The 24,686-nt window shown below is 55.6% G+C and overlaps 7 protein-coding genes across 7 annotated transcripts; 4 read left to right on the top strand and 3 right to left on the bottom strand.

Annotated features, from left to right (window-relative positions):
- Positions 1-651: 651 nt before the first annotated feature.
- N656DRAFT_844260 (uncharacterized protein) lies at positions 652-2,370 on the top strand (the record flags this gene model as incomplete). The annotated part of the gene is made up of 2 exons (XM_064819127.1): positions 652-776; positions 843-2,370. 2 exons carry the CDS (start codon positions 652-654, stop codon positions 2,368-2,370), a joined length of 1,653 nt encoding a protein of 550 aa, XP_064670893.1.
- A 1,021-nt stretch (positions 2,371-3,391) lies between these two features.
- On the top strand, positions 3,392-5,379 carry N656DRAFT_823842 (benzoate 4-monooxygenase cytochrome p450; the record flags this gene model as incomplete). Its single annotated transcript, XM_064818432.1, has 6 exons — positions 3,392-3,680; positions 3,751-3,874; positions 3,956-4,318; positions 4,378-4,429; positions 4,494-5,152; positions 5,211-5,379. 6 exons carry the CDS (start codon positions 3,392-3,394, stop codon positions 5,377-5,379), a joined length of 1,656 nt encoding a protein of 551 aa, XP_064670894.1.
- A 511-nt stretch (positions 5,380-5,890) lies between these two features.
- N656DRAFT_707807 (uncharacterized protein) lies at positions 5,891-8,479 on the bottom strand (the record flags this gene model as incomplete). The annotated part of the gene is made up of 4 exons (XM_064811459.1): positions 5,891-7,643; positions 7,715-7,834; positions 7,910-8,151; positions 8,420-8,479. The coding sequence occupies 4 exons, from the start codon at positions 8,477-8,479 to the stop codon at positions 5,891-5,893; spliced, it is 2,175 nt and encodes a 724-aa protein (XP_064670895.1).
- Positions 8,480-10,949: 2,470 nt separating this feature from the next.
- Positions 10,950-12,399, bottom strand: N656DRAFT_612630 (NAD(P)-binding protein). The gene is made up of 5 exons (XM_064810305.1): positions 12,388-12,399; positions 11,713-12,319; positions 11,547-11,654; positions 11,319-11,475; positions 10,950-11,257 (listed from the first exon to the last, which is right to left on the bottom strand). Exons 2-5 carry the CDS (start codon positions 12,021-12,023, stop codon positions 11,063-11,065), a joined length of 771 nt encoding a protein of 256 aa, XP_064670896.1. The 5' UTR covers positions 12,024-12,319; positions 12,388-12,399; the 3' UTR covers positions 10,950-11,062.
- Positions 12,400-12,708: 309 nt separating this feature from the next.
- Positions 12,709-13,683, top strand: N656DRAFT_778088 (uncharacterized protein). Its single transcript, XM_064814947.1, has one exon. The coding sequence runs from the start codon at positions 12,794-12,796 to the stop codon at positions 13,655-13,657; it is 864 nt and encodes a 287-aa protein (XP_064670897.1). The 5' UTR covers positions 12,709-12,793; the 3' UTR covers positions 13,658-13,683.
- Positions 13,684-14,376: 693 nt separating this feature from the next.
- Positions 14,377-22,642, bottom strand: N656DRAFT_828441 (uncharacterized protein; the record flags this gene model as incomplete). Its single annotated transcript, XM_064818537.1, has 4 exons — positions 22,449-22,642; positions 21,914-22,385; positions 15,940-21,853; positions 14,377-15,882 (listed from the first exon to the last, which is right to left on the bottom strand). The coding sequence occupies exons 1-4, from the start codon at positions 22,507-22,509 to the stop codon at positions 14,377-14,379; spliced, it is 7,953 nt and encodes a 2,650-aa protein (XP_064670898.1). The 5' UTR covers positions 22,510-22,642.
- A 511-nt stretch (positions 22,643-23,153) lies between these two features.
- N656DRAFT_788873 (S-adenosyl-L-methionine-dependent methyltransferase) lies at positions 23,154-24,491 on the top strand (the record flags this gene model as incomplete). The annotated part of the gene is made up of 2 exons (XM_064816728.1): positions 23,154-23,948; positions 24,012-24,491. 2 exons carry the CDS (start codon positions 23,154-23,156, stop codon positions 24,489-24,491), a joined length of 1,275 nt encoding a protein of 424 aa, XP_064670899.1.
- Positions 24,492-24,686: the final 195 nt, after the last annotated feature.

Raw genomic sequence — 24,686 nt, forward strand, 5'->3', positions numbered from 1 at the left:
CTGAAGCCGTACCTGAGTACTAACCTTTAGGCGTCTTGCCTTATACCTGGTATTTGTAATCAGATGCTCGCAAAACACCGTCCTCAAAGATCCGTTCCAGTCAAAAATAATTCTACCCAGGCGCTTTGTGTTCTTCTTGGGAATGGCTTCAAGTGAGGGTACGGTACCTTTGGTAACCCCCACGCCCAGGGTATGTGCATGTCGGGAAGGATTCGGGCCCATGTCAGCTTGCAGCCGCTGTAGCGTTATGCCCGAAGCCCCACCGAAAGGGGGCAGCAACACCTTCGGCCGAAGCCATTCTTTAACCTGATTGGATGATGACATCCCATCTTCTACCGGCCGAGGCTCACCATCTCAAACTCACCACCAGACCGATCGTGGCTTGGCCGTCGACGGTGAGTCTGGTATTATCATTCGGAAGACCTTACTGTAGTGAAGACACTCGTGTCAATAGTCGCGTCCTAACCCCTGACTCCGGATCCTAAGGTGAGCACCTACCGTAAGCACTAGACAAGAATGTAATAGTAGCACGTTGTGATTATAGACATGAGCTATCTTGGCTCTATTGCCGTCATGATGATGTTTAATGTACATGAGTTTGGCTTCCAAACCTGCAAATTCACCGGTGTATTGTGCTCATTGTCCGTTACCATGGCAACCTCGGTCATCGTTACCCCTGAGCGGAAGGACGGGGAGGTGGAAGTCGTCGGAAGGCAGCTGGGGAGACTGGAGCTTGCTCCCGCCGGCGAGAGCATTATCCGCAAATTTGGAATGCTGTGAGTCTCCACCGGGTAGAGGTGTTGTTCATTTCTGACGAGCCGACTGACGAGCTATGCGCTCAGGGAGTCGTACCAAACAGCTCTTCAGACTTTGGATTACATGCGCTCCATTATACTTGCATGTCGTTACAAGTTGCCCACAGGCCTTGTCTCCCAAACGACGCCACACGAACTGTTCTCCATCTTTAAGAAGGCCGCAGCTCGCGTTGTGCTGAAACATCCGCACTTGCACGTTGGCCTGGTGGCTGAGGACACGGCCAGGCCCAGTTGGGTGCGTCTGAATACCATCAATCTCCTGGACCATATCGAGTGGCGTACCGTAGGAAAGGGCGAGGACGACTTAGGGAAGGCATTCGTCGAAACGTCGTATGAGCAGCTCGATACCAAGTTCGGAAATTATCAGACCACGCCAGGATGGAAAATCAAAGTCCTCCGCCAGGAAGGTTCCGATTTCATCGACGTCCTCCTTGTTTTTAACCATACCATCATCGACGGCCGCAGCGCCAGGATCTTTCACGAAGACTTGCTCCAAGTTCTTCAGGATGATACTCAGACTCTGGAGAAGGGTTTGCTGACAGATCACATCCTGGAGCTCCCTGAGGACTCAACAGCCAGGCTCAACCCTCCAGCCGAGCATCTCGTGCACTTTCCCGTAGACGCAACCGCTCTGTTCTACTACCTCTCGCAGGAAGTCCAAACGCCAGCAGACAAATATCCCAGTCGACCGACGCAAGCACACTGGGCTCCTATCATGCCAACCCCGTTCAAGACCCAATTTCGCACCATCACCGTCCCGCGCCACGTGCTCGCCGAGCTGACCGAGGCCTGCCGTCAGCATAAGACCACACTCACCGGTCTCCTGCACGCACTGATCTGGGTAACACTGACGCCGCTCCTGGAGCCATCTAAGGCATCCGCATTCGAGTTCCTGACAGCCATGGACCTGCGTCGCTTTTTACCCGCACATCCCCCTTCCCACCCGTGGTTTGACCCTGAAAAGGCCATGGCGAACTACGTGACCATTGCGAACCACGTTCTCGATGAGGATCTTGTTGCGCAGCTGCGGTCCAAGCTTTCCCTCGGTAGTGCGGCCAATACCGGTGTAGCAGGGGTACAAGTACCCTCGGAGGAGCTCATGAACCTGGTGTGGACGGTCGCAGGTAAAGTGCGCCGCGAACTCGAAGCCAAGCTGGACCAGGGACTCGAGAACGACATGAACGGGTTTGCTCAGGCCGTGTGTGACTGGCGCGCGCAGCTGAGCGAGGAGGCGTGCAGACCGAGGCGGTCTTCGTGGGTTATTACCAACTTGGGCGTGATTGATGGAAACAATTCAGACTGCCGTCAGCAACTGGAAGCGTCTTCGTGGGCTATTACGAATGCACAGTTCATCATGTGCGCCAATGTCGTTGCTTCGGCCATCACGGTGTCTACTGTCGCGGTCAAGGGGGGAGATCTGACTGTTGCTTGTGCCTGGCAGGATTGTGTGATAGATGGCAAGGTTGGTGATGCGTTTGTGGCAGATCTGGAACGGTGGTTGGGTTTTACGTCTGGGTTTCAGGATGGCCAGGCGGCAGCAGAGCCTGCACCATGATGTAAGGCGGGCACGAACCATGATACGAGTGTAGGTACTGTACATTGAGAGGCTTCGACTCTTGTTAGTGCGGCCAAAATTTTGTGTGTGAAATTTGTCCTCTCGACTACCCCTCCTAACAGACCTCGAGACAAGACAAGTAGCAGGTTTCGAATGTACCTAGTGCTTCAGGCCAGACAGACCTAGTTAGGAAAACGCTTGATGTTGTTCAATGTTGCTTGCAGATGAAGGGTCACTCCTGCCTTCAGTGTCATTCAAGTTCAACTTTCTTCGCCCTACACAGTAACTGCCAACGTCAAGCTTTCGCCTTTGCATCAGCACGAGTTAGAACTCAGTCCTCAACTCCTGGTCCCGTCGTCAAAGAAGCCGATTTGTCACACAAGCCCTGGCGTAGAAATACTAGAAGTGCATACATTATGCTTATCTTCTCATCTCCAAATATTGCTCCGCAAATTTACCATCCGGGTGGTCATTCTCGGGTAGCATGCCCGGGGATCGCTCACGGGCGGGATGCACGAGCGTCCACGGTAGTTAAGTGTTGAGGCGTCGGGTGCAACCCATACAAGACTTCGGTCGTAGGCGTCTTTCGGCCGACGCATGTCATGACGCGATGGGGCCACTGTAACCCTTCACTAAGCCAATCGTATCAAACCCTCTTCTTGTTCACGGTTTCCCGATTTGGAATGCTGCCACACCGTCAAACGTCTCGGCTTGGCTTGAGTTTAGCGGCCACTTTGCTAACTCTACCTTAGGACTTAGGTGCTGATTCGAAGACCAGGCACGACTGGAGTCAGCCCACCTAGAAGATGATATCGTGCTGCGCCGTCGTCTGCTTTGGCAGACGACGTGAAGCACCCACAAGCTTAGTAGACATGTTCTGGGTCTAGTCCTTCTCGCGACCACATTTATTCCCAACTACCCAAGTAGTAGGTACTTGCTACTCTTTACCCTACAGCCGATCTCTGCTGGTCTCGCAAGACACCGGGAAGTTGCAGTTCATCTCCTCTTAAGTTTGGGCACGATGGCGCGGTACGCGTCTCCTTTGAGTCAAATCAAGCCCCTTCAAGACGTCGGGTTTGCTTTCAGTTGGTACGGGGCATACGACATCGCCAAATCGGGCCTCCTGCTCCTGGCAGGTGTCTTCTCAATTTACCACCTGGGCAAGCTCATCTACAACCTGTTCTTCCACCCGCTGCGACACATCCCGGGGCCATGGCTCTCTCGGGGATCGTATCTTCCGGAAATCTGGTACGATGTAGTGAGGAAGGGCCGCTACACAAAACAGATACAGAAGATGCATGAGAAGTATGGTATGTTAGACATGGCAGCTGAGGTTTGGGTGTTAAGGGGCTCGATATCTCACATTCTCCATACCAACAGGCCCGATTGTTCGCATCAACCCCGACGAAGTCCACTGCAATGATTGGCATTTCATCGATGAGATCTACGCCTCGGGAGCCAGGAAACGCGACAAGCCCGTACACCAGGTCAGGGGCAGCGCAGTGTATGGAACCCTTGCCATCATTCTTCACGTTGCCAACTTGAATCTCAAGCATGTGCTGACTTTTCATGCTCCAACCTGCAGCGCAGAGCGCGCGACATTCTCTACCACGAACCACGACCTACACCGCATGCGACGCAGCGCCCTGAACAAGTTTTTCTCGCGCGCGCAAATCGGACGTCTCGAGCCCACCATCCGTGATCTTGCTGAGCGCCTTTGTGACAAGATCCTGACAGTCGGGAAGGAAGGGCCCTTCGATGTCACGACAGCACTGAGCCTGTTCACAAGCGATGTCATCACCGGTTACTGCCTCGGTGAGAGCTTGGGTCTGATCGCGCAGAAGGGCTGGGAGCCCAACTTCCGGGAACCGCTTTACGCCCAGCTCAAGTTGGTTTACTTGTTCCGCTTCTTTCCCTGGTTGAAGCACTTGGGATTTGCCATGGCCATGTACGTATCCCAAACGCGTCACGGGTGGTGCAGAACTGGAGGCTGACTGGTGCAACCAGGTTCACCCGGCGCTTGTCGGAGGACATGGAAACCCTCTTTAACGTTTTGATCGTAAGTCTCGGCTTCGTTTCGCGTGCCCCAATCTCAGTCCAAAAACTCATACACCACTTCTCAGGTCGACATGCCCAACTACGTCAAGCGAGCGCAGGACAAGGTTGAAAAAGGCCTAGACGACGGCTCTGCTTCCGTATTCGGCCTGCCCACCGTGTTCGGGTCCGTGCTGCAATCCGATCTGCCACCAAGTGAAAAGGCCCAGCAGCGCTTGGTCGAGGAGGGCTTCTCCCTGTTCGTGGCTGGCACTGAAACAGTCAGCTGGGCGTTGACCGTCGTCACGTACCACCTGCTCACCAAGCCAGCAATCCTCGAGAAGCTCACCGCCGAGGTGCGCGGCGCGCTCGACGAGTCCGGGCAGCTGCCGTCGTGGGCGGCCCTGGAGAAGCTGCCCTATCTCGGCGCCGTCATCTACGAGGGACTGCGGCTCTCGTACGGCCTCGCAACCCGCACCTCGCGCATCGCCACGGGCGAGGACCTAGTTTACCGTGGTAGCTGGAAGCCTCAGGGCAGTGTGAAGCCAAAGAGTCTGGAGTATGTCATCCCAAGGGGATACGCGATCGGCATGTCTGCGGTTATTACCCACCATGATGAGGAGGTCTACCCGGATTCGCACTCGTTTATTCCGGAGCGGTGGCTGGATGAGAATAACCAGCATAGAAAGGAGCTTGACAAAGCGCTCCTTGCCTTTTCAAAGGGCAGCCGAGGGTGTATTGGCATCAAGTGAGTTCGCTTCGCACTCTGTCAGGGGTGATGCATCCCGCACTAACACGTCTCGCAGCCTTGCCTATTGCGAGCTGTATACGCTGCTTGCTCTACTGGTCGTGAAGGTGTTCTCGCATATGAAGTTGTATCATACTACCGAGGCGGATGTTGCTTGGGACCACGACTTTTTCAATCCCTTCCCTGTGTGGGGTAGCAAGGGAGTGCGAGCGGTGATTGTCAACTAACTGCATGGGAAGGTACTTATCTTACCCGTCTTATGCTGTTGTTGGTGCGAGCTTACAGATTTCTGGCATCATGGCAACGCTGTATTGGGCACCGTATACCTCGATTATGTATCTACATACAGTACGGAGCACTAAGGTACAGACTATGCAGGCTCCGATTCAACCTATAGGAAGAAGATGAATTTCTGTATATACTCGATGAAATCTAGGTTGCACTAACAAAACACAACCGTTGAACCCTTGAACCATCAAAAACAACCGCTCCATACCTTCAGTCAGCCCATTAGATCTGAACAGTGATCTTGCCCGTTTCTATACCGGCTAGCGATTCTCTCCCAACGCTTTGTATCGCACTTTATTCGCCAGAGTTGGCGTTTACATCATGATAGTTGTCCGTTACCTAACCGTACCCCACCCACCCCAGCCACCGGCTAATAGCATTCACCAGCCACCCCCTGACCCCTGACGGACTCACCAGCCACCTCCTATCGACATTAACATGAACATGAGCTCAAGCAGAATCCGCAGCCTGCCTGGCCCAATAGTCCATGTACGCATCCTGGGTAAACACACTTGACGCGTCAAACGCAGGCCAGGTCGCCATATTATCCGCCAGTGTGGGCGCCGAGCTGATCGACGTAAAGTCGCTTATCGTTGAGCGCATATCTGACAGATCGCCAGGCAGCCACGAGGTCATATCACGCGTAGCGGCCGATGTCGGTTCCACAATCGCATGAGTTGTTGTTGCGGGTTGGGTAGTCGTCACGGTGGTCAAGGTCGGTGCAGTTGCACGTCTTACCAGTGGTGCTGCTGTTGCTGCTGCCGCGATACTCGCCACCGGCGGCACGTCCGGGTTCTCGGCATTCTGAATCGGCATCACGGTTGCTGCCGCTGCTGCATCGTCCGCAACTGCAACCGCCTCGTCCGCGGCCGTTTCCATGCGCGCGCTGAGCTCCGAAGCCTTGCTCAACAGCTGCGTCAGAGTATTTGCCCCCACATCCGCCATGTTCGACACCGCCGCGAGCATTCTCAGGCGTTTCAACGCGTCCTTTACAGCCGAGAGACACCCCTGCAGCGTGACGCGGCAGAGCCCGGCCTGGAGGGGATCGGCCTTGAAAACGGGCGCGCCGGGAGGCGGCACGTGCTGTTGCGGACACACCTCGGGAAACGTCGGATCCGTGCACAGCGACACGAGGAGCACCGCGGCTTCAAAGGTCAGGAAGACGATCCCCACCAGCCGCGTATGGCAGTCCCCGAGCAGGGCGTGCAGCTGCGCGACGTTGTCCAGGACGTGCAGGGCCGCCGAGGCAAGCTTGCGCTTTTGCCAGCTCAGCATGAAGGACTTGTACGCGGGCAGCGGGGCGGGCCGACGCAGGAGGAGTGGTCGGAAGTTCCAGCACATGGACTCGTAGATGGTCATGTGCAGGAGCTTGCGCTGCAGGGGCAGCTTTGGAATGCGCTTGTCCCACGTCTCGTCCGGGTTGGCGAGCGCAAAGGCTGGAGGCAGCTGCGAGACGTACTCGCGGCAGAACCGCTCGTACCGTTCTTCTGCCGCGACCATGTCGTATTCGTCCGTGTCCTGCACGGGGCCTGCGGTGCGCCAGAAGTTGGCCAGGTCAATCTCCAGGAGCCGCTCCGTGAAGGGATCGGGCGTGTCTGTGCCTGGTTCTAGGCTGCTGTCAGAGTCTGGTCCCCGGGCGGATGCACTCCGGAGGATATGCAGCTGCGGCCGTTTCCCGGGGGAGAGGGTTGTTGGAAGGAAGGGGAGGCGGTCTAGCTGCCGAGAAAACAGGCTGTCATAGATATACAGGTTACAAAACGTCATGCGTTCTATCTCTCTGTCGGCACTTTCCCCGCTTACACGCGAGGTTGCCGCATCGCAGTGCATGCCGACGTTCTGAGCGACACGGATGGCGCGGCTTAGCGCTTCCCAAGATGCGTTGGTCTTTCCCTCGGCTCGGCATTGGAGGCCATAGTAGGCAAGATGCTGCACCCGAAATAACGAGCCTCGGCTGTCTGCTGCCGTGCTGATGGCTTCGAGGCTATCGGCTGCCTCGTCACACAGGGTCCGCACGTCGGCAAGCAGCATCCCGCGAATCTTGTCGAGCGTGTACCCCGGAGACGGCAGGAACTGTAAGGCATACGAGCAAATGCGTAATACCAGGATGATAAAGTCAACTTCGGCTACCAGAGTGACCCTTTCTACTAGCCATAACGCCCGGTATTTGGGCAGAAACCAGGGAATGTGCACCAGCTGGTCCATCCTGTCCGAGCAGCGTGTCAGGATGATTTGTTGCAAAAGGGGCGGGGGACGGTGGCGGACAGGAGTACGAACCAGTTGATCTCAGTTACAAAGAACTGTACCAGAAAGTCCAATATCTGGCGGTCAGGCATCCTCTCCATGCTGCGATGGACCTCGTCTGCCGCTTCTGGGATAAGGGTTGGAGATCTGGTACTGGAGATGTCGGGCGAGGCTATCCCGAACTGAAGATCATGTCAATAAACTTCCTGTGCTTCAGTTGTTACCGACCTAGAAACGAGCCTTACCTTTTGTATCAGGGCAAACGTGTTGCTGCTGCTTCCTTCAAAGTAGCCGAATGATTCGGCCAGCGAAGGCCCTGACCACGGCGCCGCGGCCGACGGGACCGATTTGACGTATGCGTTCCATTCATTTCGCAGACTCGATGACCGGATGCTGCCAAGCTTTGCTTTTTCCCTTGGCCTATCCTCGGCTCGAGAGTCCAGAAGAACTTGGACGGTTGGAGTCGCTGTCTGGGTAGCAGAAGTCGAGTTGTAGCTATGATACACGCAGTCCTTTTAAAGTAACATTAGTTTATTATCCAGTATTGTGAGGATTATATTGTAATGCCTCTTACCTCTATGCACTGCCGTCGAACACAATGGTTGCATGGGAACTCACGATTGCACTACCATCTGTTAGGGTCGCCTAGACTTCACCCAAAGCTTGATGGAAGTTGATGGGGCAAGCGGAGAAGACTCCGCGCGGTCGGTACGCAAATCCCCGAGAGCGGGAACTGACCTTTTGCTTTCGTGTGTAACATGGTATGCACGATGAAATGATGCGTTTTCGCGTACTCATTTCTTCGGCCGATTAGGATGATGAAGAACTGCCAACAACCAACAAAGTAGGTTTCGGAATAGAAATGGGAAATCTGCTGGACTTTCTCGGATTCTAAGTAGAGTACTCCGTACTGCTGTGAGGCACTGTAGGTACTCACATAAGCGTCCCAAACCAAGGTTGCTACGGGGGGTTCTGAGGGGGTGCATCATGCGGCTTTGTGGCCCGCGGCATCATGACCGGCTGTATCCGTATTGGCCGGGGGCACATTGATACTCAAAGTACACTAGTAAATACCCCCTTCAGACTAACCAGGTATAGACCAAGGGCTTCTGTAAGGGCAGCTTGTATGTACTACTCAGACCTGGATAGATCCCGCCTCAATTATCCAAATCTCGCAGGTCACAGGCGTTGCAAAGATGAAGATGGAGCGGTGTAGCTTCTAGCATGGCAACCCATGGGTACAGAGTTCAGAGCTGCAGAGCGCTCGTTCGAGCACACGCTCAAACAGCCCGCCACGCCTCTGCGTATGTTGTGCTACCAGGCAAGCGAAGAGGGTGATATTTTGCTTCGGTGGATGTCCAAGGAAGAGGAGAGAAAGACAGGCCTTGGCATGGATCTGGGGCACAAAGACAAGCATTGGAATTGGGAGGCCAAGCTCCCGATTCCACAACGGGCCGGTAGGGCTGAGCCTCTAGTGTTAGCTTAGCGGATTACAAGTGTAAAATCCACTACATCACACTAAAATATAGTGCAAGTAACGCTATCTTAGGTGCAATGGGGCAACAAGCGTGGGAATCTTGTGTTTCCCATGGGGAAGACGGGAATCCAGCTAAAAACCTGGAATACCCTCTGCATCAACTCAGGTACCAAGCCATTGTTTGATCCCACGAAAGTTTCGAATATAATAACATCCCCCTAAGTACTGCGATGTGTTACTTACAGCATTACTTTACAATACAGCACAATACATACTGAATACAAGACCGCTCGGTTTCGTTTCGACGATGGGTTCTGTCAGAGACCGGACCTTTGCTCGAATCTCCTGAGGGTGCCTCACACGTCTACGTACGCTGAGTAAGGTACACACCGTACAGATAGGCTCATGATAATCGTCAATCCAAATCATTGGCCAAGTTGCAGTCTTGGTTCTCTGGAAGCTTCCATTGCCGCATGGAACGTTTGCATCCATGTCTTGACCGGAGGGGTTGGGGTTACAGCCGCCTATGAGATTGCGTTATCAGGCCCAAAGTAGGCCCAGTAGGTACTGAACCGTATCTTACAAACAGGGCAGCCACCACCGGTTAACGGCACGATGATCGATCGAGGCAGAGCGCTAAAGCAGGCACTTTGCGCCCCTGTCGCTTCGGTCGTTCGATTTCCGATTACTCAGGAAGTACACTGGGGATATATCACACAGGAATACCTACTGTTATGGCACCACCACCACGGGGCAAGTTGATATACAGTAATGTACTCCGTAGTGCTGCCTATGGAAGGGACTTTGTGGAATCTATGCGGAATATAGACGCAGCGGAATACGCTGTGGAATATGCAGCTAAGGCATCTCGGCTTCCACTCGGCAGGTGTTGCCCTTTTGAACGCTGCGCCGTCTCACTGCATTTTCTGACCACGTTTCCCATGTACGTGTACTGTACAATATCGTAGACTGTCGGGTAGGTGAATGGATGTATCTTACACTCACTAACGCTTTCTTCGGATTGTCAATCGCCGTTCGGTACGTAAGTATGTATTGTCTGTATATACATACAGGAGAATAATACCGGCGCCCCTTCCCCGGAGCAGATTCCGCGATCGCCAAGTCCCACCATGCCTCGCTTTAGGATCCTTGGACCTCGGACTTTGATCGATTAGGTCCCACATACACTTTCAACAGTCCGATGTACTTTACATGATGTACACGAATGCACCTTCTGTCCCTTCTTCCGGAGAGCTAGAAACTTGCTATAAACCTGAGATAGCGTCTTCTCCGCAAAGTGTGGGCGAGCGTGGAGCCACATTTCATGTATACTGTACTGTAAAGTATGACGAATACACGTGTATGTATGTACAGTACATACTGTGCAGCGCTATGTTGACCAAACCGGCCCCAACCCGGCGCTTGCGGTTAAGGTTATGCCGAATCCCGCTGTGGGGCTCATGTTCTAAGCACCAAACGTTACAACAAAAAACAATCTTCATTACGAAAAGGGGTTCAACAGCATCCAAATCCACCAAAGTCGTCAAGACACCTCAACAAGCATGATGATGAACACGACAAAATGGGGCATCAAGCTGGACCCTGGGAGCCCCTGGTTTGTGTTAGTCCCTTATAGGCAAAGTAGCTGTTTTTGTGTCGAATTGAGTTTTGGCTTTTAACTATCTGTCGACAGATCTCAGGGGCACCCAAACAACGAAAGGTGTACCGTACAATACCACACTCCATGGAATTACCTCACCTACCTGACGTGGCCGAATCGTTACAGTGGGTAGCAGTGGGAATTACCCTGCTGAAATATCTCGCATCCTTCCTTCCAATTACCACGTCATACTGTGAGCTCACTACCTACGGTACGTACATGGTGGGAGCGGTCGGAACGCAGATTACCACGGGGCATTGGTCCCGTCATAGACGTTCCACTTTCCTTCCTTTGGCACCTCCCACCCCTTAACAAACACCTTGGGCATCTGTCCGTTATACTCCTGGCCCTCCTTGAAGATGATGTCCAACGAGGCCTTGGCGCCCTCCTCGGCCGTTAAATCAGCCATGTCACCGCCTCCCAGATCGGTTTTCAGCCACTAAGAAAGCCAGTGTCAGCAATGCACGTCATGTACCGGCGGGAAGGGAGAGAGCACATACGCCAGGGCAGAGGGCAATGAAGGAGAAGCCCTCCTTTTCGTACTCAAGCGCATACTGCACGGTAAGCGCGTTCATGGCTGCCTTCGAGATCTTGTAGGCGGGGGCAGGGAGTGCGGAGGCGGCCCGCGCCAGCGTGATGGAGCCCATGGTGGTCGACCTTAGCAAATATGTTAGCAATCAAAAGCGGCTAAGCGGGTAAGCGGCACAGTAGACCGGAAGTCGCCTTACATGTTGGCCACTTTCTTCAGTGTGCCCTTCTGGAGAAGGGGCAGGAACTCCCGAGTCGTCCAGTGGACGCCCATGACGTTGATAGCGAAGCTTTCTTCGAGGTTGTCCCTGAATGCGGTTAGCTTCTCAGTCGCACCACATGTTTTGTGTGCTAGGGAAAGCGTACATCGACTTGACCCCGTTAAACGCATATTGGCACACTCCGGCGTTGTTGATCAAGACGTCCAGCCCCTTGCCTCCCAGCTTGGTTTCGACCTCGACTGCCGCCTTCTTGATCGAGTTTTGATCCGTGACGTCCAGCTTGACAACGAACACCCGGTCAGGCGACTTCTGCACGAGTTCATTCAGGGCTGCTGGGGCATCTCCTCGGATCGCTGCAAAGATTTTGCTGACGGCAGAGGCCGGGCGAGAAGCAAGCTCACGAGTGAGGGCGAGACCCAAGCCTCGAGAGGCACCAGTAATGAGGACAGAGGCCATTGTGATGGTGATGTGGTGTTAAGGGTAGAGGGAGTTCTAGCCTTGGGTTGGTCTACTTTGGTCGAGTTGTATAATGGCGAGACACCGTGATTGATGAATGAGCTTGAAGACCATCGCAGCTGTTCGATGGTCTGTCTGTCTGTTATAGCCAACAGCGCTGGTTGATGCCCCGCAATCCATTTGCACAGCGATTTCTAAGCCAGCGGCTTCGAAGACAGCCGCAGTCAGAGCGCCTCGTGCGGCTAACACACGAATCCCGCTACACAGAATTGAAGATGTGTTTCGATCTCGAGATTCTGCGAAGATTCCATCGATTTGTAAGCCATTGTGATTGGCCAAGATTGAGGAGGCTCGGCCGACGCACGATGGGACGCCCGATAGCTAACCTTAATTGTTGGCCCTTGCACACTCTCTGGTGCTACCCTGTAGCCGTTTCAGGGGACTGTGTCGGCCGAGGCTGGGCTGGATTCTGTAAGGCTGATAGAAGGATGCGGACCAACATACTCACCTGCCATAAGTAATAGCAAGAAACCCATGAGTGTGTACAGTACAGTAATTGTACATGCAGAAAAACACAGGAGTAAACCCTAGCAGTGCGTTTCATCCTTCGTGGCATTGTAAGTGTGTCTCAACAATCCAAACACCGACTCGATGGATCCAAACTCACTTATACGCAGACCCCGGTGATACCACTAGCCACACAGGTGCCACGGTATGCAAGGAAATTTGGTCTTTTTAAAGACTTTGGGAAGCAAATAGAGAACCACACCATGGGAGACATTGGAGAGGAACGCTCGACTGACTGGAGCCTGACCAACGGTCACGGCTACATTTTGAACCGTGACCGCAGTCATGCTGCAGCCAGTCGTCTCAATCTCCAGTTCTACCTGTGGAAGGATGCGATGAAATTCAACATTCACCCTTCCATTCGGGCCTCACTGCCCACAAACGCCGCCATTGCTGACGTGGCATCGGGAACCGGTATCTGGCTCATCGATACGGCGCGCGAGCTGTCGGAAGAGGCCCAATTAGATGGGTTGGATTATAATCTCCAGCAGGCGCCGCACCAAAAGTTTCTGCCCTCCAATGTCCGAATGCGGTACTGGAATGTGTTCGACGACGTCCCTGACGATCTCGTGGGCAAGTACGATTACGTCCACACCAGACTGTTGCTCCTAGTCGTCGAGTCGAAGGATCCTCGACCGATCATCCGGAACCTGCGCAAGCTGCTGAAACCTGGCGGGTACTTGCAGTGGGACGAGCTCGACACCGTTCACATGAGCGTCAAGAAGGCGGATCCGAATCTGAACACGCCAGCTTTGGACCAGCTCCGCGACTGGTCATGGGCGGATGGCCGCCACGACTGGACCGTCAAACTGGACCAGTTCATCGCCGAAGAAGGGTTTCAAGATGTCAAGGCCGAGTTCATTGGAGATCCCCCAGAGCTGGCAAGGGCTTTCAACGAGCAGCACCTTCTCACCGCAGAGGAGTTTGCCGAGGGCTTGGTGAAACTTGGGAAGAAAGAGGTGGCGTCGAAATACTTCAGCCTCGTTGAGGAGGCTTACAACGAGTCTGCGGCTGGAGCTGCTCTCAGCGTGCCGAGAGTCGTATGTGTTGCGCGAAAGCCGCTTTAAGCACATGCACGCCGCGGATGCGTCTTCTACATGTAACCTGAGTCAGCATATCACGAGAAACAAGGTATTTGAGGATAAGTCATAAGTGAGGCCCACCTAAATGGGCCAAATCATTGCATTGAGCAATGCTTCGACATGGCTAAGTGTAAAAAAAGGTTGCCAGCTCTCATGGCGATTGGTGACCTTGCTGAACTTGGAATACCCGTATGTGTGCATGTGCTACGACTGCCAATCGCGATGGTTTTGCGGCGACGAATCGATGATTCCAGTTGATGAATCTGCTCCCGGTGTTAAACTTCAATCCCGTCGTTATTTTGAAGGGAAAATTGAGAAACCACTGCAGACAAGGCTGAGCGGGGGTTCATTGCAAGGGTGACCACTCGGACCCCCAGTAAACTCAAGTTCTTCCTTCCCTTCCGTGCCTCCACAGCAGTTACTCCACAGCGAACCGCGACCCTTTCACCAATACCAATTCCCATTCGTGCTTTTCAACGCGAAGGCTCCGAGCTTTCTTCATCCGCGCCATCCCAATGCGTGAAATTCCCAAGCTGACACACTTTGAAAGGGCGCAACATCTGCTAGTGCAACTGATGATTTCATTTCAATGTAACTAACATGCAAATTGCGACAACTACGGTAACCTTTTGACCTTCCCTACACCTGCTACGCCGTTGCCCGAGAGTACAAACGAAAACAGAATGTCATCCAATTCCATCCATCTATGCCTTCGCCTCGAGCGCCTTGTCGGTTATGCTGGCAGCCCGCGCACTGATCGAAATCCCGGGATCGAGCAATTCAAGCATACTGATCTGAGTCCCGAGCGCTTTAAGGAACCAATTGCGTAGCTCGGCCGCAATCAGACTGTCCACGCCCAACTCTGCCACACTCTTGGCCGGGTCAATGCCCTCCGCATCAACGAACAGCATCTCAGCAACGGCGCGGATGATGGCTTTCTCCACAAGTGCAACCGTGGCCGCCCGTCCAGAGGCACCCTCCCGAACAGCCGCGTCAAACTCCTTGCGCACAGAAGCGGCCGTGTTCTTGGATCCTTCATCTAGCGATGCACCCGAGCCGGCAGACTGCTTTTCGCGTTGCGCATCCCTAAAGGCCCGCATTATCAGGGCGATTCTCCCGTCACTGTACCAGCCCGGTGTCCTGTCGGCCGCGGAGCCTTCTGCCTGCAGTTCGCGGCTTGCCCGGGCCGCCATGGCCATGGGATCAAGGTAGGTGTGCAGATTTGCCGCCGACAGCGGATCATCCTGTTGTCCAAACCACTGCTCTGGGCTCGCCTTTTCCGCCGTCCTGTTGTTCAGGAATGCCGGCTCAAGGAGAGTCAAGAACTGGGACTCGCCTATCGTCAGGGTCTTGTTGCGCTCAAAGAGGTTGACTGTCAGGTCGGTTGTGCCCACAGTCGTAATTTCCCGAATCAAACTGAACGAGACAGTCGATGCGGGCAAGCCCAGTTGTTGGCGGTATCTTGCGAAGGCATCCTGGAAATTGTTGGCTGCAGTGTACGCGCCCTGCGTTGCAAATGCGTATACCGACAGGGCCGAGGTGATCATGACGAAGAAGTCAAGAGGCATGGAGAGGGTTGCTTCGTGCAAGTTTTTGGTTCCGTCCACCTTGGCTGACAGACCATCGTTCCACCGTTCGGCCGAGAGCTTATCAAATGTGAGGTCGAGATACGAAACAGCCGCGTGCACGACGCCCTTGATAGGACGTGTTGTGGAGAGTTTCTGGATCACATGCGCGACTTGTTCTTTTTGGCTGACGTCGCAGACGAAGCCCTCGACGTGGATGTCGCGGCTGGCTAGGGTTTCGACAAGCTCCTGAGCTCCAGGAACGCTGGAAACGTGCCGGCGAGAAAGAAGCGCCATGTGTCTCGCGCCCCGATCTCCCATCCACCGAATCAGGGACTGGCCCAAGCCCCCCAAAGCTCCGACGATGACATAGCACGCCTCAGGGTCAAAGCGGACTGTGGGGCCCGAGGGGATCGTTCTGACGAGACTGTCAGGGTTCTCGAAGCCCACAACAAGCTTGCCGGTCATGTTGGCGAAGTTCCCAATCACTGTGGACAACTGAGCAACATCCACTGCTGTAAGCTGCGGGATTGGCCCAATGAGTCCTTGGCGGTGATAGCTATCGAGACTCTGCATCAACTCAGCACCCAAGGTCGGGTCGGAGTCGAGAACAGCGAAAAGGTCGATTGAGGAGTAGGAAGCATTCTGGGGGAGCACCTCTAAGCTTATTGTCGGAGCCGTTGGTCGATCGACTCGGCTCACCTCAATCAAGTGGCCCAGAGGTGCGAGCACTTGCAAGAACTGATCCGGGAGTTCGCCCTGATCAATCTTGACAACGACATCGAATTTGCCCTTGCGTGTTTCTTGTGCAGCGCGGCGCAGGGCTGTCAGGCTAGGTGCTGAGATGACGTGGGACGCTGGAAGGGCCAGTTTGTCGATGAGGGAGCTCGCTTGTTCGGCAGTGTCAACCGTGGCAAAGACTTCGGCCCCTTTTGCTTTGGCAAGGCAGATTGATGCCAACCCTACATCCTTTGCCCCTGACTGGATAAGCACCGACTGCCCCTTTCGGAGGTGAGTGACGTGATCAAAAGCATAGATCGCCGTGGCGTATGCGACCGGCATGGAAGCCATCTTCACCATGTCATCGCCCGGCTGAAGCTTGCTTGCGAAGGTAGCCGGTACGCGTGTGTGATTGCCGAAGCTGCCTCTTCCTAGACCGTAAACACGGTCACCAATCTTCAAGCCATCGACGGCAGCGCCTACCGCCGTGATGACGCCCGCATATTCAGAGGATAGGCTGTTTCCGTCCACGCGGCCCGTCCAGTGGTCCAGGTCGCGCGCGTTCAGGCCAACGGCAGAAACGGCCACATCGACAAAGTCTGGCGGCAAGGGCTGCAGAATCTCCTCAGAGGACTTGAAACACAACGAATTCAGCACGCCGGGCGTTTCGAAGGTGGCTCTCAAAGCGCCTTGACTACCAAGCGGCAGCAGCTCCGGCTTCTTGCTTCGGCTGTCCACACCGTGCTGTGAGTGGAAACCCGCGTCCGGCACGTGGCGACTAACCCAGAGGCAGCCGTCATGCCAGCTATATTCACGGTCACTCGGGTCACCCTCCAGATCGTCAGCAGGGACGCTTCCGCTCAGTTTGAACTCACGATCGACGATGCAGCGAGCAAGATTATTGGCTTCGGCTTCTCCAAGTTCGAATCTGTCCGCGTCGACGTCGACGGACATGTACTGGGTTGCAGGATTCTCGTTTTGGAGCACACGGAGCAGACCGGGGATCAGGGCACCATCTGGATTGCGTCCATTGACTGTACCGCAACTCGTGAGAACAACCAAGCTTGCCGCATTCCGTGCCAGATGCTGGAAGATCTTCAAGTCCTTCTCGCTGACTTTGGCCAAGAGATGCTCCTCGTCAAGAAGCAGCACCACGCGCGATTCGGGCCCGACTTTGACTGATGCCTCGCCCAATGTGCTTGCTTTGACACTTACTCCTCGCTGCTCCAGTTCCTTGCGGATATGCTCGCCGAGAGAGGGAGCTGCGGTGCCGCTGTAGAGCACATGGACCGTGGTTGATCGAGGCGTGTTCGCTGGTTCCGTGGGAACCGTCGATACAATGACCGATGTTGTGTTGTGCGGCTCAGGGAAGTCATCCAACACGACATCTAGGCCCGAGAAACCCGCTTCTCGAAGCGAGCGTTCCCATGCGGGCAAACTCTGGAAAGGAGCATCGACGCGGCCATCGGGGATACCAGCCCAGTACCCGGTAAACGTGCCCACAACGACACCAGGAACTATGAAGTTCTGATTGGTCTCGACCAGGACGAGCCTGCCTCCCGGCTTGAGGAGCTTCCGGCAGTTCTCCAACGTTCTGCGCATATTCGAGGTGGCATGGAGGACCTGGCAGGCAATGATGAGGTCGTAGCTCTGCAGGACGTATCCCTGCTCGACTGGGTCTGCCTCGATATCGAAGACGGAAAAGATCATGTCCCTATACTCGGCCATGGATTCCCGCGCCCCAGACAGGAAACCGGCGGAAATGTCGGTGAAGGTGTAGTCCCGGTATGCCTTGATGCCGTTAGGGCCGCAGAACGCCTTCATGGCGATGCGTGTGGCGCCTCCGGTGCCGCCTCCAATTTCCAGGACGCGGATATTGGGGTTCGCATGAGCAATTCCGGCCAGCACATGGTGCAGCTGCGGGTAGATGCCTGTCATCAGAAGGCCGGATTGATACAGAGGTGTGAGCAAGCCCTCGCCGATGATGACGTCCATCCCTGTTCTGCGTTCATACAGGATATCGGCCATGTTGTCGTGCAGCAACTTTGCAATCCGGACTTCCATCACATCATTGGCCTGACTGGCGAGCTCTTCAATCTTCTGGAGAAGAACGCCCTTACGGGCAAGCTCTCTTGCCTCCTCCATCAGCTCGGAGCGATCATTTTGCCCTTTCCTCTGAATCCAGGCAAAGAAGTGGCCCACGTCACCAGAAGGTTTGGGTCCGTCCTGCAGTTTCCCAAAGGTTTCGTACATGCTAAGAACCACGAAGTGAGCCAGCTTATTCGTGATTCCCCACGCCGGTGACTTCTCCACGTTCTCCTTCGGAGGAGGGTACAGACGGCGGGCCTGACTGTTGCTCAGCGCGCGGATGTCTGGCCTCCAAACGAGACGCGTGAACGGACTGCTGAACCTCCTGTCGACAGGCTTGGCCGCGCTAGAGTAGCTGATGCAGCGGAGGCCATCAACCTGGAGCAGGATTTCGCCGCCGGGGCCAAGCATCTGCAGGTCAAGGTTGGCACTACGGATGCCGCGCCTCTCCCCACGGGCGATGACAGTGCAGGCGTCTCCCGCAATTGCGTCGATGTCGTTGACGAGATACAGGCTAGAGAGCTGGACAGGTACAAACGCCGTGCTGGCCTCGCTGGAATGGCCGCCGTGACAGGCAATCAGTCCGAGCTGGATGGCACCGTCGAGCGAAGCCGGATGCAGTGGGTAACGCGACTCGCCTCCTTTGAGCGACGTCGTGTGCAGATTGACCGTTGCCACGGCAAGGTTCGACGTTGGATCGGCACGGATGTTGGAAAGGGGCTGGAAGGCAGGGCCATAACCGAGCCCGACTTCCAAGAACTTCTCGTACCAGGCGCGGGTGTCGACTACGCGCGAGACAGCAGGAAGAACCTGGTGCGGCTCCACGTGCTCCTCGGCAGGCCCAACCTCGACCTTGACATGGCCGGTACAATGCTCGGTCCATTCGTTGGTTAGCCGTCCAACCGAGCTGATGGAGAAGGTCGCCCATGCAGGTGACTGGCCCGTGGCCGTGTCGACCAGCTCCAGGGTTGTCAGAATCTCCACGCCGTAGTCATCCTCTGGGATTACCAGGCTCTTGTTGATGGCGACATCACGGAGGGAGAAGCCCCTGATCTTGAGCGCCTCGGGAAACTCTTTGTGAACCCGCGAGGCGGCTTCCACTGCCATGGCAAGGTATCCAGCGCCGGGAAGCACAGCATCGGGCACGAGGCGATGGTCGGCCAGCCACGGCACGTCCTTCATACGGAGTATGTTGCGCCACTGAGGTCGTAGCTTGGCGGTGCCCGCGACCTTGGAGCCCAGCAGGTCGTGTCGGAGAATCGATCGGTATCGATACTCCTTGCTCCCCCGACTCTCGTAGTAGTTCAGCCCACCATAAGTGTACTGGTACGGTGGAAGACCGGTGCAAACGCAGCCATGCTGCATACCAGTCGCGGCCGGCTCGTCAACAGCGTTCACGGCAGCCAGGTCCACAGGCGCGTTCCAGGTGAAGAGCGTCCCAGCAAGTTGCAACAACGCCTTCCTTCCGTCTTCCTGACGCTTGACCGTCGCTCCATATGTGACAGTCGCCCCAATCGCCTTGATGATCTGCTCCAGCGGGCTCTTAAGTGTTGCGTGGGGCCCAATTTCCACGAGAGCCTGGATCGGGGCGTCCCTTCCGTCCAGGAGACGGGTGACGGCCTCGGAGAAACGCACCGGAGACTCGAGGTTCGCTCGCCAGTACGACACAAAGTCATCGATCTCAGCAGTGCTCTTGGCGGGCGTGACTGACGAAGCCCACAGCACGGCCGGATACCGATCCTCGACAGATACTAGACCAAGCTTTCGGATGTGCGCGATTCCTTCGGCAAGCATCTCGTCGTACTGGCGTCCAATGGGCTTCATGTGGTGCGAATGGTAGGCATTGCCCCCGGTCTTCAGCTTCCGGTTGAAGACGCTCTTTGCCGTCATTTCCGCGGAAACCTCGTCAATGGCATTTTCATCTCCGGAAAGAGTGACGCTCCCGGGAGAGTTGATCGCTGCCACCTTCACCTGTTCCTCCCGGCCATCGAGATAATTGGCTGCCTCGTCTGGTCCGAGCCCGACTGCCAACATGGCACCGGTCTGCCTGTTCCTAGACACTGCCTGACCACGGATATAGGCTGCTACAATGGCTTCGGCAGCCGTGATGCGACCGGACGCATAGGCGGCAGCAATCTCGCCCGATGAGTGTCCGGCGACTCCCGAGGGACGGACAGACCAGGAAGCGAGCAGATCAACAAGACCGACTTGAAGCGCCGTGCACACAGCCTGAGAAACCTCGGCAGTCTGGATCAGAGACGGGTCGCAGTCGCCGGAGAGGATGCTACGCAGAGACCACGACGGGGCATTAGGGAGCGTGCCAAGGACGGAGTCGAGGTAGTCAATGGCTGTGCGGAACACGCGGTACTCGAACAGCTCGGCGCCCATTCCGTGCCACTGCGCACCCTGACCTGTGAAGATGAAGCCCAGGTTGACAGTATGCAGTGCTGCTCGTACGGGCTTCTTGTCCACGACAAGATCGCCAGCGGCATCGTCCTTGTCCACGATGCAGAAGGATCGCTGCGCAAATCTGGACCGCCGCGCTGCGAGTGTGTATGCGATGTCGGCCAAGGAGAATTTGTTGATCACGCCCCGCAGTGCGTCGACGTATAGCTTGAGTGATTGCTCGTTGTGCGCAGACAGGGGCAGCAGGACGAATTGCCGTGTTGCTGCGTCGGGTGTGGCGGTCAACCTCGGGCTCTTCACGACGGGGTGGTGCTGGGGAAGGGCCCTGTCGTGATGGCCATTCCATTGTCCGCTCCAGTAGCCGTTCTGGTAACCGTTTTGGTAACCGCTATGGTGCCCATTGTGGTGCCCGTTCAGATGGCCATTGCCGTTCGGATGATAGCCGTTCTGGTGCCCATTTTGGTACCCGTTACGATGGCCGTTATGGTACCCATTTTGATGGCCGTTCTGGTGGCCGTTTGTATACCCGTTTGCATGCCCATTGGTCAGGCCATTTGTCGGGCGCTCTGCTGGGCTCTTGAAGACGCCAGGGGCCACATAGTCTGGCAGCACGTTGTTGACATGATCGATGATGCAGTGGGCATTCGCGCCACCATATCCAAACGAGTTGATGCTAGCTCGGCGCAGGCGGTTCTTTGGCCATGGGGTTACCTCTGTAACCGGTTGGACCTTGGCGGCGTCGAAGTCGATGTTCGGGTTGCGTGTCTGGAGGTCGAAGATAGGAGGAATCGCCCCATTCTCGAGGGCAAGCACAACCTTCATGACTGACGCCAAAGCGCTGGCACCTTCGCCATGGCCAAGATTGCTCTTCACACTGCCGACAAGCAGCGGGTCGTCGGCGTCTCTGACCGGAGCGAAGACTCTCCCCACAGCCGCCACTTCGATCGGATCTCCAACGTACGTGCCAGTGCCGTGGCACTCAAAGTAGCTCGTGTCCTCGAAGGAGAGGCCGCCAGCATGGCGATACGCCTCGCGGATGACTGCTTCTTGGCCGTTGGCACTGGGCCGTGTGATACCGCCTGTGCGACCGTTGGAGTTCATGGCAGAACCCCTGATCATTGCCCGGATTGGTGACTTATCGGCTATCGCCAGAGACGGCCTCTTGAGGTAGATGGCGGCGAAGCCTTCTCCTCTGGCGTACCCTTCGGCTCTGGCATCGAAGGTGTGGCACCTCGACGATGCAGACAGCGCGCCAAGCTTGTCGAGGGCAATCTGGACGCCGGGGTCCGCGATCCAGTTCGCGGATGCCACAATAGCCGCATCGCAGTCACCAGCGCGGATCGCGTTCACTGCCAGATGCAGGGCGTACATGGAAGACGAGCAGGCGGTATCGACGGTAAGACTGGAGGTTGAATTGATTAGCCTTACGCTCTGGGGTCGGAGAGACAGCGGTGAAACGTACCTTGGCCCTTGTAGGTTGAAAATGTAGCTGATGCGGTTTGCGAGGATGCTGGTTCCGGCGCCAACAAAGGCATAGGGCCTCGGGTTGTCCCAATCGCGGGACTGAATCATCCAGTGATCCAAACAGAAGTTGCCAACGAAGACGCCAGTCCGGGATCCAGAGATGCTCTCCCATGTCTCACCAGCATTCTCTATCGCCTCGTATGCCACCTCGAGCAGCTTACGTTGCGATGGGTCCATGGTTTCGACCTCGAGGCTGGTCATGCCGAAGAAGGTATGGTCGAAGAGGCGGGCATCCTGCTCGGTAAGGAATGCCCCCTTCATGGCGAAGCCACCGGGCCGGTCCCCGTTAGGGTGATGGAACCCGCGCGTAGAGAAGCGTGGGTCGTCAAACTCCCTCCAGCCGTCCACCTTGTTGCAGAGGAAGTCCCAGAACTGCGAGGGATTGTAGACGCCGCCAGGCCATCGGCATCCTGTCCAACAGTCTCAGCATCCCGTCATAGCCGTCGTGAGCTAACTGGGAAGGGATGTCTTACCCATGCCCACAATCGCTACGGGCTCATGTTGGTCACGTTCACAGCGAGAGTTGGAGTCCATGGCGAATCTGGCTTGACTCAATCAACAGTTGAGATGCTGAGTGAGAGTGTTGAATAGCTAGCTCCTGGGCTGCGTAAGTCGAGTCTCTCAGTGCATGCGGCGTTGACAACTTCACCACCTCATAGGATAGGGGTCAATAAACAAAAGCTACTTATCTAAGTACAAATCCTGATACTGTCTCTCTTCCCACGATACATCAACATGAAGCTATCTACATTCCACTCTACCTTCCAAGATAGGACTTACACACCGCGTCGGCAATGCCATGTTGAGGTGCTGCTACACGTGTAGCCAAATCAGTGAGTGATAGGATATCAGCCGCGAGCCGAGAAGGGCCGATGCCATCGGCCGATGCCCGACGCCGCTTACTCTTGGAAAATCCGGGCGGCTCTGAGAGTCGGCTTCCGTGGGCGATTCCACCGAGTTCTACGCATATCAAGGTGGTATCTTGGCGGATCACATGTAGGTACGATCGGGATGTCAAAACGGGTGTGCCCTCGTCAACTCTTCAAGGGACTTGATTTTCAAGATCCAAGATTCACTCATATCATTACTTATCAAGGCGTCTCAATCAAGCTCATTTCCTCGCAATGACACAGATTACCATTCCGCGCACCACTACCACCGCAGTGCAGCCCTCTACGATGGCCAACCAGGAGAGCTCTGCCGTGTCCATTCTGGGCCTGGCCCAGAACATCGTCGAACTCACTCAGGACATGTCCAAGTATTTCCAGGCCAACAATCTTGTCGCGCCTACCTTTGCACTTGACTCGCAAGACCCACCGGACACGCCGGAGTACCGCCGCATCCATGCCGCCCTCAAGACGTCTCTGGAAGATCTCCTGCGTCTCATCGATGGCCCTCGAAAGTGGTGGAGGCAGTTCTGCTGCACCGGCTACGACCTCGGTGCTCTCCAAGTCGCGCTCGACTTTGAGTTTTTCCAGCTGGTGCCGAGCCACGGCGAAATCACGCTCGAGGAGCTGGCCGAGAAGGCCGGGCTCGACGTGGACCGCACCGCCCGCGTGGTGCGCCAGCTCATGACGTACCGCATCTTCGAGGAGCACCGTCCCCGGGTCATCTCGCACAGCTCCACGTCGCTGGTGATGCAGCAGGACGAGGAGCTGCGGTCTGTCGTGCACTACTCGCTCGACGAGATGCTCAAGGCCGCTGCCGACTGCAACATCACCTTCAAGGCGCACCCGTACGAGGCGCACCAGAACCTCAACCCGTTCGTCACGCGCCACGGGGTGGGCATCTTTGAGTACTACCAGAAGAACCCGGACAAGGCGCGCAGGTTTGCCAAGGCCATGGCCGGGCTGCGAAAGATGGACCGCCACCTTGACTACCTGCTCTACGATGGCTTCAACTGGGGTGCGCTCAAGGGCACCGTCGTTGACGTGGGCGGCGGCAACGGCCACATCTCCAAGAGCCTGGCTGAAGTAAGTCTCCTTTATCAGCTGCCGCCAACTTTACTTGTATGGTACTTACCGAAAAATCACCAGGCGTACCCCAACCTGAATTTCATCGTCCAAGACTCCAACGCGGACATGCTGGCCGAGGGACGCGAGTCGCTGTCGGAATCGCTGCGCGGGCGGGTGGCGTATTCACAACACAGCTTCTTTGACCCGCAACCGGTGCGCAACGCGGCGGCGTTCCTGATCCGGCAGTGCACGCACAACTGGGCCGACAAGGACGTGGTCAAGATCTTCAAGGCGTTTGTCCCCGGCCTGGAGGGGTCCAGCCCGGACACGCCCCTGCTTATTAACGATATTATCATTCCTGAGCCCGGCGTCTGGCCGCGCCATCTGGAACGTATCGTCCGCCAGGTCGACATGGTCATGCTTGTCAATTGTGGCGCTAAGCAGCGTACCAGGGCGGAGTTTGAGGCGCTGCTGAAGGAGGCAGATCCAAGGTATGAGATTCGTAATGTCTTTGATAATGGGCCGTTGGGGTTGCTGGAGGTTTATCTGAGGAGGGATTGAGAACTCGGATGGAGTGTCAGGCATGATGGAAATGGAGGCAGCAATGGGTAGGGGAGTGGTTTCCGCTGGTGTCAAACACTGAGTGTAGGCCGGGGCATACATCATGATGCATGTAGGGTAGTATTTTGGATGAGAAAGCCTCCCCCTCATTCGACAGTCAAAAAGGGGGTGTAAGCGGATGATGCTCAGCCAAAT

The sequence above is a fragment of the Canariomyces notabilis genome (genome assembly GCF_033297395.1).
Source record: "Canariomyces notabilis strain CBS 508.74 unplaced genomic scaffold N656scaffold_8, whole genome shotgun sequence".
NCBI lineage: Eukaryota > Fungi > Ascomycota > Sordariomycetes > Sordariales > Chaetomiaceae > Canariomyces > Canariomyces notabilis.